Source organism: Plectropomus leopardus, chromosome 5 (assembly GCF_026936395.1).
Source record: "Plectropomus leopardus strain MGB_pleo_1.0 chromosome 5, ASM2693639v1, whole genome shotgun sequence".
In the NCBI taxonomy this organism is placed as follows: domain Eukaryota; kingdom Metazoa; phylum Chordata; class Actinopteri; order Perciformes; family Serranidae; genus Plectropomus; species Plectropomus leopardus.
In genome coordinates, this window is record NC_142180.1 from 20,214,060 (window position 1) to 20,227,855 (window position 13,796).

Below are 13,796 nucleotides of genomic sequence, written 5' to 3' on the forward strand. Positions count from 1 at the left end.
CTGAACAATGACACCTATTTTTGTCCATCTGATCAAAATCATACAATTTCCATGTCGATGAGCATTCATTCAAATTAAAAAATAACAATGACAACAATAAATTGTCATTATTGGTAATTTATGAAAGCTTTAATTACCTTTTATGGTATTTATCTTCATAGTATGTTTTATACTTTAAAGACAAAAAGGTACACCATATTATATTGAACAAATCTTTTAGCTTTTGAATGGTTGTTAAATGTATTCTCTGCACCAGTCTACTTTAAGAACAGTGTGTTTAGATTTAGTGGTGTCTAGCAGTGAGGATTGCAGATTGAGATCCGCTGGAATTTCTCCCAAATTCCTTCAGTTTTCATAGTTCAGGGGTTCAGGCGAAACAGATCAGATCTTAGTCATCTCTAAAAGAAGCTAATTGATTTCTCAGAGTTAAAGAAAAGACAGTTGTGAACAGCAAAACTTTCCTCTGGGCACTTTAAAACAGTATATTTCTGACGCAGCTTGTCATGGAAGGGCTTTTAACTACGGTGATCAACGCAAAAAGGCAAAAACAAAAATGGCCAGAAAAATGGTCCCATCTACAACCAATGTTTGTTTTGTCCATTCTGTGCTACTGCAGAAACATGGTACACAGTGTAACATGGCAATCTGTGGAAAAGGACCTGCACCCTATGAGGATATAAATGGCTCAGTCTTATTTTCAGTAAATTATACACAAGAGAAAATCTTTGAATTTATTGAAAAGATAGCCCCTGGAGATGCAGCATCTCATTTTCAAGGGGTCAAAAATAAAACAAATACAAAACAAAAACATACAGACAGAACTGCAATACTTAACAAACATACACTACGAATACACAGATACAGACATATCGGCTCACCATCTCCCACCTACCCTTACCTGTTACATATTAAAAAATGAATAAATAGATAAATACATAACAAAATTCATTCTGTGACCTCGGATAGTTTCATAACAGTTTTCAGCACAATGACTTCAAAACATGACCAACTTGTTTTGAGATGAGACTAGAAAGAGGTTTTGAAGAAGCTGAAAGAAAGATCTAAGAAAAGAGGAAGATTATTTCAGTCAGTTTGCACTTTAAATTTGAATGATCTACGTTTAACTTCTTTGAAAATTCTGGGGACAAAAAAAAGGGCTATTGCACGTGTCTAAGTTGATATGAGCCTCCAAACTGGACCTCTAAAAAGAAGTATCACTCATCGTTACATAACATTACAATTCACATCCTCTGAAGTTTCAGAAACGGGGTGATAATTTTACATGTTTTTTGTCTCGGCTGCAAAAATGAGAGAACTGTTGACCATAGATGAGTATTTTCGCTGGAGTTGAAGTGCCAAGCAAGCTTGGGATGGATTTATGGCTTCATTAATTTGTGTTTGAACAGCAGAGAGCAACAGTGACAAACTGCAAGGTGGAAACTGATAGGGGTCTCCCAAAGACTGACCACAATTCTCCGTATGTTAATAAAACACATAAATCAGGAGAAAGATTGAGAGAGACGCAATGTGGCAATGAAGCAGTGAATATTAATGAGATCGTGAGAGTGCTGAGGTGCTTTACATTTGTTGAGATGATCTGCAGCGCCTGTTGACACTTCATATTTGGACACTTTTGCATGCATGTGTTCGATCCCACTGGAAATCACATCTCCATTCAGTCATGGTGAGTAAACAACCGTTATCCTCATTGCCATTCAGTGAGAGCCACATCACATACCAACCACTATGTTTGGGGCCATAATAGATTCATTGCCTGCGGACATACAGCCAAACCAACAATGTGAGTGATTGTATTTATGGGCAAGGACGCTGCTGGATTCTCTGTGCAGCCAGCAGGAGACCTTTTGACCCCACCTGGATGTTTTTCTGACCTGAAGATACTTGACACAAAGCCCAGCAGCATCGTCTTGCCTCATTCCTCCAGCACACAGTCTGTGAAGAAAGACCTCACCCATACATTCAACGTATACATTAAAAGCATAAGCGAGGCAAAGTAGAAGCATCCATCACAACCCGATTAATTCAGTTTAAGTAATGCCTCTGCTCCTCCATGAGAGACCCCAGAGGAGCAATTATGTCATTTAGAGTAAGCAGACATTTATCTCTCTTAGCATAATGGTCTATGGAAGGACAGCAAAAGCAGCAGAGGTCTACAGACATCCTTCAAGGACACAGTCCAAACAATAGAAAAGTTTTGCAATATATTTCCATTAAATCAATGATTGGTGAGGATAAAATTAATAAACCTGATGCAGTTGTGTGAAAGCTTTGTTACTGAGAGACATGAGACCTAATGGATCATTTTTTGAGATGTTTGCTTCTAAATTTAGGCTAATAACTGTCTTGATAAACACTTTGTGGTAATGGGGAAACAATTATGCTGTGAACATTTCTTGCTATTATCACAGAGAGACAGTTCTGCTTCACCAGTTCATGAAAAGATTACAATTTAAAGAACATTTAGAACACTGCAGCGGCATGACAAATTTAAAATTGCCATTTTAAGACAGCATCTTGTTTACCCTCTCAAGCTAAAAAAGATTCATGTTGTACTTTCAACCGCAAATATGGATTTTTATTCTTATTTCTAGGACCAGTGAGTTTTATATCTATAATTCATTTTAATTTGCCAGTATAGCACAATATGTCATGTTACAAAAGTGCTTTCCTAATAAAATATATATATATATATAGTCGGTCTACTGAGCTCAGGGGTTATAAATAATGGGAGGATAAAGCCTTTAATGGGCCCACTAGAATTTATCAGATGCAGACAGTGCCCTTACTCAGCAATAAAATGGTGCGCAGAGCCAAGACACCGAGCCAGGTGATATAAACGAGTCATGACTAATTGAATTAAAGCCTTAAAATTAGTCACAGATGTCATCTATAGGGCAATGAAAATGTCTTTTACATTTTACTTATTAAGGGTATATCCAATTAACGCATCAGGCTCACCACAGTTTGTGTGCCACTGAGCAGTTTAATCAGTGAGCATTTGGACTTTATATGCCTCGCTTAAAAGTTACACTTGGGAAACATCCTGGAAGTGAAGGTGAGTGAAAATAACATGCAGTTAGAATTTCTTTTTATCCCAATTAATGATTTTGAAATTCAAAAACAGGCTGCTGCACCTGAGTACAGCCTTATACTTTACAGATTGGTACCAATTTAGCTGGCATTTGAGTTTTCACTATAAAAGTTTGCAAATACTTTTGAGAAGATCACCAGATTTACGATAAAATGCTATGGTGTTTGAAGGCAATACATTTTTTTAAATCCATATCTTTATTGGAGGTACTTTTTAAAAGTGCCTGTTGAGGGGTTTATTGTTTGAGGTACTATTCATGATATTCATGGAAAATGGAAAATAACTAAAGGCTTGTGAACATTTCCCTCCTTCCATGCACAAGAGCACCTTCAGCAAGAGGCTGATACTACCAAGATGCAGCAAAGAAAACTACAGGAAGGTTGTTTTGTTGTTTTGTTCCTGTGGCTATCAGACTGTACAAACCATCCACCCCAGGCTGAGAGATGAACAGCAGAGACATTGACACCTGAGGTAGCTCCAGCCTTCGCTTCAACTCTGATCTGCAATGTCAGACCTTGACCTCTCTCTTTCTGTCCTCCTCTCCCTCCCTCTTCTTCTCTCTCTTAAATATCGTCTCTTGTAGACTAGGTGGACCATACCTGATTCTTGTCATCACAACTCAACCTCCTTATGACTGACTCACAAGACATAATGTGCCCTAACAGGACAATAAAGGAAAAATCATGGACATAATAATGATGAACATTCTGTGTTAACCATACACTCTTGAACTCTTTCACTAATTATCATCATCATCATCAATTACCAACCCTACTATATATATATATATATATATATATATATATATATATATACTCTTTTTTATTGCAACTGTACAGCAATTTTCCTCTGAATACATTTTTATCTTATCTTATCTCATCTCTATCCCATTACCAGAAGAACTCCTTTGTGATCTTTTGTAAGCATTTTCAGTAAGAGATTTTATTTATCATTCAGCATAAAAAGTATGTATTGTGTTTTTAGCAAAGGATAATGTATTCATATAAAGTTTTATTTATGCTCCTCTGCAAAACTATGATGCCCCTGTAGATGTGTATCTCTTCAACAATAGATGGTTGTATTACCACAGAAGTTGTTAATCTGAAGTATCTTAAATCATTGGTTTTATCATGGTTAAACAAACTACCTTTCTAGTGGGGCAGAAGTTCAGGGTTTTCAATTAAGCTCAGGTTGGCACACATGGAAATCATTCACACAGGCAAAGTTATTCAAATCAACAGGCAAAAGGGTGGTCAAACGAAAAAACTGGTCAAACACTCACAGGAAACACGAGGAACAAAGCTGGACCTCTTACAAAAAGGTAAAGACAATCTGGGAAGACCAAGGACTTAAATACTGGGGAGATGATGAGGCACAGGTGAGACACAGGTGAGACACAGGTGAGACACATTAGAGTGGGGCAAGTAATCACAAGGGGGAAAATTAGACAGGAGGTGGGATCTCAAATGAGACAAGACAGTTGTTACACAAATAAAACAGGACACAGAAGGATGACAAATAAATATAAACTCTTTCTTTTTTAAAAAAATAAAGTGAAATATAAAGCATGATGATATTGCTTGTCTTGTAAGTGTAATATGTATGTTAATGCAGTATGGATTCATATACAGTATGGATTGCATTATCAAACAGCTGGTCTCATGCATCACTCTTTCCACAAAATCTATGTATGTATGCAATGATTAATCTACAGTGTTTCATACCATATTGTTCCATTTATTAGCCCATTGGAGACACATTGCACAAGGTCAACAAACTATAGAAGCATACATGCATTAAAATGGCCAGCAGCACTGAACAAGATTCACAGTGTTGAAAACATTCACAAGTGAAAAAACACATTCATATCATTCTCAGTTAAATCATCCTTTTTATGTGCAACACTGAAAACAAGAATACTGTTACATACCCATCATATCAAATTTATTTTATGTCTTTTCTTTGAGGACGCCTCTTTAATTTTGAGAATTTATTCCACACAAGTGGAATTTTGCAGATTAAAATTAAAGCCAGCAAAGCCAATCAGGGGACATAAGTTACAGCTCACAGCTACACAGTGTGAGTGTTAGACCACTGGACACCAGAACACCTCCATTTCTCGGTTTTTAAAAATATATTGCTTGCCTCAGCCTTACCAGTTCAATCAGGAGACACAATACTGTTTACTCCACATGTGTGCATCATTCATTAATTAGTATGAGGATGTATAAATATTTAATAAGGGAACATGCTTCAGCAGCCACAAAAGCCCAACACATGTTGAAAAAATATGTTCATTTCCTTTAATGGAATTAGGCTACAACATTACATCACCACATAAGCCAGGAACACATTGACAAAATGACTCAAAAGTGCACCCGATACAAGTCAAGTAGAGGACAAATACATAAAGTACCCAAAGGACACTTTGATAGGTAGGTAGATAATTCTGTCTTCTTCTCAGCAACATGTTACACAAGTTTATCTATGACAGATATGTCAAAATATCTGAAAAAATACAAAAGGTTGCAAAATTTACAGCATTCCACACCTGAAGGCAGCGTGAAAGGAACAAAAGCGCGACAAAGAAACCGCAGAAAGCATGTAGATAGCCCTCATCTGAGAATCGTGTCCCAGAGTTCAGAGTTTGGCGACATTTCTGTATAAAGTGTTCCTGTCAAACATTCAAAAGCAGAGGCGTAATGTGAACACAAGATAAGACGATGGATATCTGATCTGATCAGACATCCTGTGTTTATCCACATTCATCAGTGGGGCTTTGGAAGGGGGGCCAAACCGGTTTCATTATGTGTCACCATCACATGCTCTTTAAACAGACTCCAGAGACACTTTGTTTCTTGTACCTGCCAGGTCTGTTTTCCCTCTTTTAACAATGGTTACATCTAATATTTGGCATTTTTTGTGCCTTTTATGGATATCAAACAAAAGCACATGACTACAGTGTTGTATTATTGGAGCTGCACAAAGCGACTTTGCTTGGTGGAAGCTCCAAATGGCTGTAAAAGATCACGATGCACTTTATTAGAGAATTGCTCGTGGTACACCAGCTGTATGAGGCTGTGATTTCTTGCTACCGCAGAGACAAGAAAGGGAAATATCTTATTCAGTTCTTTTTTTTTAGAAAGGACACCTGCTCACTGCAAAAACTGTTGACATCCCCTATTCAGTCTTTTTTGAGGGCACTGAGGGCTTAGCCCAGACCTCAGTAGGGGGGTACAGGGGGATACTCCACAGAGGGATTTTTTTTTAAGAAGAACAAGCTCTATTTTGATGTTTTTAAGCACTCTGACACCTTATTTACCCATTAAAAAGTTTTTGTTTTAACTTTTAAGTTTAATTATGAATTGTGATCAGAAAAATATTAGTTGTTGTTAGTAATTTATATTGAGTACAGAATACTTTACAGAAACTTTTATCATTATAAATGTACTGACCAGAGCTGGAAAAATGTTTAGATTCATGTATTTATGTCAACAGTGGAATAAATACATTTATTCAGATTAAGATCAGATTAAGATTAAGTATATCTGCGGCTGTTATTTTTTAAAATATTAGACCAATTCTTATCTTTCAAATAATAAATAAATAAATAAAATAAATAGAATATATATTGCCTTTATATTTAGATCTGAAGCGTATAAAACATTCAGGACTGAAGCTGGGACACCCACAACTAACAACGCCACAGAGTGACCATTTTAGAACCATAAGTTTAAAGAAATAAGATGCTTTACTGTTTGTTTATTGTTGTTTTTTTAATTTTTTCACTGTTTATAGAGGTAAATGTTGGTGCTGTATATGTTACAGCAATTATTTTAAAAAAAGAAAAAAATAGAAGCTTGTTGTGGCACAATATGTTTTTCAAGAGTTGTAAAGTATTCTGGATACTAAGTCAATGGACTGCAGAATTCCCAAGAGAGCTGAACCACTTAAAAATCACTCGTGTTTAAAAATCAAGAACAAATGCTAAATATTAAATGATTAAATTTTTTTTTTTAGAAACAATCCATTCTTGTCTTAAAATCTCAAGTCACTCCTCAGCTTGTGAGGCAAACAGCAAATCAGTTCATGCATTAGTGACTTGAATGCGAGAGACGGAGCCAGCTGGCAACACTAGACTCCCCGTCCCTCATAAAGTCATTATGTAATTGAGCACGCCCTTCGATGCTGGTGCAGGTTTCTTGTGTGTAACTGCATGCTGAAGTTGCTTGTTCCTTATACAAATAACCACCACTGAAGCATGCGAGCAAAACTACACAGTCCACACAATCAGAGCTGGAGATTAGTATGCATGTTTGAAGCAGAGTGCAAATTAAACTCTAATACACCTCTTAAAGAAGCTATCTTCAGTCATCGCCTTTGGAGATTACACTGTGTGGATCAATAAACTGCAGATATTTGCATTTGATATCACTATATAGCTCCCCTGGTTCTAGTGAACATTCATTTTTCATAGGAGTAAACTGGACTGCAGAACCACAGAGAGCACTCCCTTTAAACATTTTGCCTTTACTGGGTCCAATAAAGAGGGTGGGAATGTGCCATATTTTTTACTTCCCAAAAATTAATTCTGCCATTTTTCTTTCCACTGTGCAGGGCTGGATTGGATTTTACACCCTGGAAATTCCACAACCAACTGTAGGGCCATTTAGCTTTAAGGGGATATTCATAATTACTATGTTATTAACTAAGGAACATAAAGCTTCAGAGTCTTGTGGATGGATAATGTGGACATACAAGATAATTGAATGACGCAGATTCAAGTGGATTGAGTCCATCATAAACCTTCCCCATATCCCACTGCAACTGGCGAACAAATGTAATCATTGTTTTAGATGCATGGATTAAATCCCAGATGTTTCTGCTGAAGTGCATATTAACTGCAGCGCAGGCTGAACATATGCTTAAAATAAAAACTCATAATGCAGAGTCACAAACTCAATTAGTGCATGGAGCGTTCATTAAAATGAACACTCCTCGTGTTAGTTTGATAAAACATTAATGAAGCTGATAACTTGCTGAGGAACACAGTGTTTTCTGCATATTCATAGCTGGCAATGGACTTCGGAATAATCATGAATAATGCCAAATTATTGATTTTTGTGCGACATATTTGTGAGTAAACGTTTTGTTTCCTTGGTGTTTCTGCTCACGAACTAAGGTTAAGACAGACTGGCTTTTCAATCAATACAAGATAAACTCTATGTCTAAGAGAAAAGGTTCATCTCACATGGCTTTTGTAGAGCTCCTTTGTATTTTCACATTTGAAAGGCAACACCAGGCATAGCAGAGTGTACATAATCTTGTTGGCTTATGTGCTGAGAAGGCAGAATTGTGTTGGGGTGACAAATTGTCCCATAACCTGAAGGTTACCATGACAGCAAATGTGTCCATCCTTGAGATGTCTTAGACCGAGTTGCTGGACCTCGAATGCATTTACAGCGCTATATATGAAAACATAGCTGCAAAACAAAGATCATATTTACATCACTGTAAAAGGAATGGATTGCCACTGCCTGTTGGCAGCACTCTCGCTTAATGACATGAAATCATTTGGCACTAAAAGCAAACCACCATTGAAAAGTACCTTGATATCATCTGAGACCTCTGGGAAATTTCATTGTACACATTAAAATGAAATTACTTCTATAGCATCAAGGCTTCAAGGAAATAATTTGGCTTCTAAAAAGAAAAATGACTGAATACTGAATGACACATTCAACTAGTCAGAGGCAATAAACACAGAATTAAAAGCATGAATTAGTTCAGCTAAAAAACTTTAAAAACACACTTTGTCAGCAGATATGGCCCCTGTGTACTTGATGACTACCTAACACTGTTGACCTTCATAGCGGTGAAAGCTTGCTACATTGTACGTAGCAACTTCAAGCGTGCCAAAAAAGCTTTTTGATCTTTTAAACTTCTTTGTATGTTTTGGATGGTTTGGACATGACTTTACTTCATTCCATTATTTCTCTGCTCATCAGCCTAATATCCAAAGAGCACCCCTCTTTCCACTTATATTGATGCCACTGGTTCAAAAGGCTGCACAGTTTGTCTCTTTTTCTTTCTCCACAAAGATTTGGCTGGTGAGATTAGGTACACTTGCTGCTACACATAAGCTTACAAAGCAAGAGTGCTTTAAATCAGATGACACTTTGACAGCCCTGTAACTACTGTATCAAGCCACCCTGTCATCCATGATCTCATAGTGTTGAATCTACAGTCCCTTCCCTCACACACTTAGTTAATAAGGGACCTTGACTCTTTTCTGAAAAGAAAATTGCTGAGAGAATAATTGCACAGCAACAATATGCCAGTGCATTCATATTCAGGAGGGAAAATGACAACAAACTAAAAGCTTCACATTTCATAGTCCCGGCTGCTCGTAAAGGAACACCATTTATATTATAACATTTACAACCCAGCAGGTAGCATCATTAGCATTCAGCACAGAAACAACTAGCTTCACATTACCACAGACACTAATAAATTATCTTACAATTAACAACTGGCTCCAGTTTAGGATTTGCATTTTTCTTCTGAACACTTACTGTGATTACATTTCCTGTAAGATAAAATGCTGTTTACAACTAAATATAGGGAAATGTTCAGTTTCTTTGTGAATTTACAGACATTTACAAAAGCCATTTGTCCTTTCACTGGCGTATGGCTTCAAGTTGTTAAAAACAATGACTCAGTTCATAAACTAAAAAGAGCATCACTTCCATATAAGTCCATTTAGAGTCACCCATTTGCAGTTCTTGGGCCCAGGAGATGTTGTTATCAAAACTGCAAACTAGCAATGAGGGAGTTCCTGGCAGCCACGCTGCAGCCAAATGCACAAGGTGACACGGTCATGCATCCACATGCTGGTTAGGTGACTTTGAATGGAATGTGTGTTAAGGTAAACAAATGCACCCAGAGCGAAAATGCACAATATCCTTCTGTCAAGGAACTGAAGCCGCTCATCCTAATTTTTTTTTCACTACACATCCCAAAAGATAGTGTATCCATTTTTGCATCCATCCGATCTGTCCTGGCCTCAAAGCCACAACAAAAACTTCCTGTCAGACTTAGCTACATTGTGGTTTATGAAGGTTGTTGCTGTCTGGGTTCTGCTTGTTGAGAGCATCCAATGCTGTCTGAGTCTCCTTATGTTCCTCTATGGAGCAATTGGACACTGCGTTAGCCATGATGCAGAACTTACGGAGGAGGATCTCCCTGAGGAGCAGATAGACCCACGGGTCAAGAATCTGATTGAGGGAGGCCAAGCGGATCGCTGTCAGGAAAAAGTTACAGTCTAGCTGGATATCCCGGTTAGAGGTGTGATTGGAGGCCACGACTGTTGAATTGCACTCGTGGGAGGACACTTGGTTAGAGATCATCCTCAGCATCAGCACCTGAGGGACGGAGGGAGGCACAAACTGTTTGTAACAACAGAAGATAATGAGGACAATTTATGTTCTTCAGTGAAATGGAAAAGCCCTTTAAAGGTCTATGTTATGTGTGCATGAGTGACTGAGAGAGAGGAGATTTTGATTTTGTGATAATAGTTAATATGACATGACTGAAAAGACAAATTTGAGCTGTACACAGTGCTGAAATATAACTAAACACATTTAAGTAAGTACTGTACTTAAGTACAAATTTGAAGTACTTGTACTTTACTTGAGTATTTTTGTTTCATGTCAATTTATACTTTTACTGCACTGCATTTCAGAGGGAAATATTGTACTTTTAACTTCACCACATATATTTGAATGCTTTACGATTTTTGCATAAAAAAACATAAGAAGAGTTAATAAAATATGTTTCATTAAAAATTAAATAATCAAACTGTTTATACAAGTACAACGGCAATGATCAGTTGATTATTCAATCAGTTGACTAAGAAAATTGATTGACAACTATTTTGATAAACATTAAAGTTACATGATTTTGTTTTGGTCATTTTTTTTTTTTTTGCTTTACAGATTTTTCTGCATTAGGCACTTCTACTTTTAATAGTTGAATACTTGTAGTACCCTTTCCTGAATATATAATAACGTACTTTTACTTAAATAAAATTTTCAATGCAGGACTTGAACTTGTGACAGAGTATTTTTTTCAGAGTGGTATAAGTACTTCTTCCACCACTGGCTGTACAGTATGAAACCACTAGAACAACAAACATAATACTCACACTTTCACTCTCAGCTGTCAGTGTAACTACAGTGCTGTGGCTTCTATTAATGTCCCTGATGAACGCATTAAATGTGTGCCTGACAGTGCATGACATCATAGCACACACAAAGCAGACCCCTCAAACAGCACCCAGCTAAGTGGATTGCTCCTTCATTGGAAACGGCAGATTTCAAAGGAATCATACATGACAGCATTTATCTATTTCCTTTGTGTTTGTGTTTGCAGGGCAGAGAGAAGAGGATTACAGTTAAAGAGTGACTGATTGAGTGAGTGATTGAGGTGAACAGGGAAGTGTTGTTTGTTTGTGTGTGTGTGTGTGTGTGTGTGTGTGTGTGTGTGTGTGCAGTGTCTGCTATTGATTCCTTTCGCTGTCCTGCCAGCAGGAGATGAAGCATCTCCAGAGATACAAAGACCTGCAGCTGTTTGAGACAGACAGCTGACAGTAAACCCCAATAAAAACTGTGAATTATGGCACTTAATCATATTCAGTGGTAGAGGAAGTATTTGGATCCTTTACTGAAGTACTAATATCACACTGTGAAATTGCTCTGTTATAAGTAAAAGTCCTGTATTTAAATTGTTACTTAAGTGAAAGTATGTATAATCACGAAAATGAAAAAAGTAAAAATACTCAATCCAGATAATCTAATAAAAAAAATCCCTCCCCAAAATTCTAAATTATTAAAAAAAGAAAATGACACAAAAGTTGCCCAAAGCACCCAATTTAGACAGAATTAAAAATGAAATATATTCAAAAAATGAGACAAAAACAAGAAAATGACCAAAATGTTAATCAAAATAGTTGCCAATTAATTTTCACTCTCAGTGGGCTAACTCATTAATTGACTAATTATTTCAGCTGTACTTGAGCTTGAACTATTGGGTAGTTGGGTTTGTCTCATTTTATGAAACTGAAAAACAAATTATTTTCAAAGTAACTTACAAGCTTTCAGAATACATGTATTGAAGTAAAGGTGCATTTCCCTCTGCAATGTAGTGGAGTAAAAGTATAAAGTGGAATGAAAAGAAAAGACTCAAGTAAAGTACAAGTACATGCAATTTGCACGAGTACAGTTCTTGAGTAAATGTTCTCATTTACATACCACCACTGATCATATTGGTTCAATGTCTTATTAATAATACTAAGCATAATTAGAAGATATTTGAAGTATTTTGTATTATATCCTTAGATGAAGCTGGCCATATGTTGTGTGAAACGTATAGGCTGCAGTTGCCAATAAACACATACCAGCAGAGGAGACCAGCATATAAGCAGGACGCACATAATCCCTAACAGCTGAATGACTGTCTCCGTGGTGAGTCGTTCCCACTGCTTCGAAGACTGAGACGTGCCAGACTTTGTTTTACAACGGATAATTAAGCCCCGGATCGTCACTACATTGCAGGAAAGTGTCACAAGCAGAGAGAAAATCCCAAGTACAGCGAAAGTGATGGCGAAGAACATATTCCCCGGGACTTCCCTGTCCCCCGTGGTAATAAAACACCAGGTGCCCGGCCACTGACGCGTGTACTCCCCGACCCCTGCGATGGGCAGCAGCGCAAAGAGCAACACAAGACACCATATGACAGCCAGAGTCTGCTTTGTCACACTCGTCTTCATGTGATTGGAGTACCAGTGGGGGTTTGTTATCGCCATAGCCCTTTCAATTGCCATAGCGCTGGCCAAGAAGAGAGAGCACAGGCCAAAAGTTGTCATGCACACACCGAAAAAAGCGCACAGTTTGCCAGATGAGTCGATACGCTCCCACTTCAAATCAGCTCTGTAAACTGAAATTACTATTGGACTTGTCAAAAGCTGTCCAAACAAGTCGGTTAGCGCAAGCGATCCAATGCAAAGCAAGAAAGACTTTTTTCTTTTGTTTTCCTTCTTTTTGTAAGAGATATACACCAGAATAAGAGCCAGTGAGTTGCCCACCATGCCAGTGATCATCATGGTTATAGGGAAACCAACTGATACAGATCCACAGCTGGAGTTTTTGGTGACATTGCTTTCACGCAATGATTTGGAGACGTTGAAGTCCAGCATGTTTCCAGTAGTGGTTTGCAAGCCCTCTACAGAATCACAACCGTCCTTGGGCGTCATTTCGGAGAGGATAAGCCTATGCAAAGCAGATATCCCATGTGTATGTCCGGCAACATCTTGCCCTTCGAACTGCTCCCAACTAAATGCCGTGCGTAAAAGCGCGTCGGATCCTTTACGCGCAGGAGGCGGGACTACCTAGGAGAGCTCCCAGAGGAGACAAACAGCAGAAGCACATGGATAGAAATACACTGACGAAAACATGGAGGACATCTGCGCTACTGTGATCTCGGTTCATAAAATTTCTGTGTATAAGCACAGATTAGGGCGCTTTAAGTGAGTGCAACACGACCGCCGACGCAGCTGCTTCTGACCCACACGAGTCATGATGCCAAAGATTGTCATCACATCTCGTGAGGACAGGACAGGAGGACT

The 13,796-nt window shown here is 37.9% G+C and overlaps 1 protein-coding gene across 1 annotated transcript; it reads right to left on the bottom strand.

Annotated features, from left to right (window-relative positions):
- Window positions 1-4,828: 4,828 nt before the first annotated feature.
- ptger3 (prostaglandin E receptor 3 (subtype EP3)) lies at window positions 4,829-13,796 on the bottom strand. Its single transcript, XM_042484066.2, has 2 exons — window positions 12,570-13,796; window positions 4,829-10,536 (listed from the first exon to the last, which is right to left on the bottom strand). The coding sequence occupies exons 1-2, from the start codon at window positions 13,422-13,424 to the stop codon at window positions 10,210-10,212; spliced, it is 1,182 nt and encodes a 393-aa protein (XP_042340000.2). The 5' UTR covers window positions 13,425-13,796; the 3' UTR covers window positions 4,829-10,209.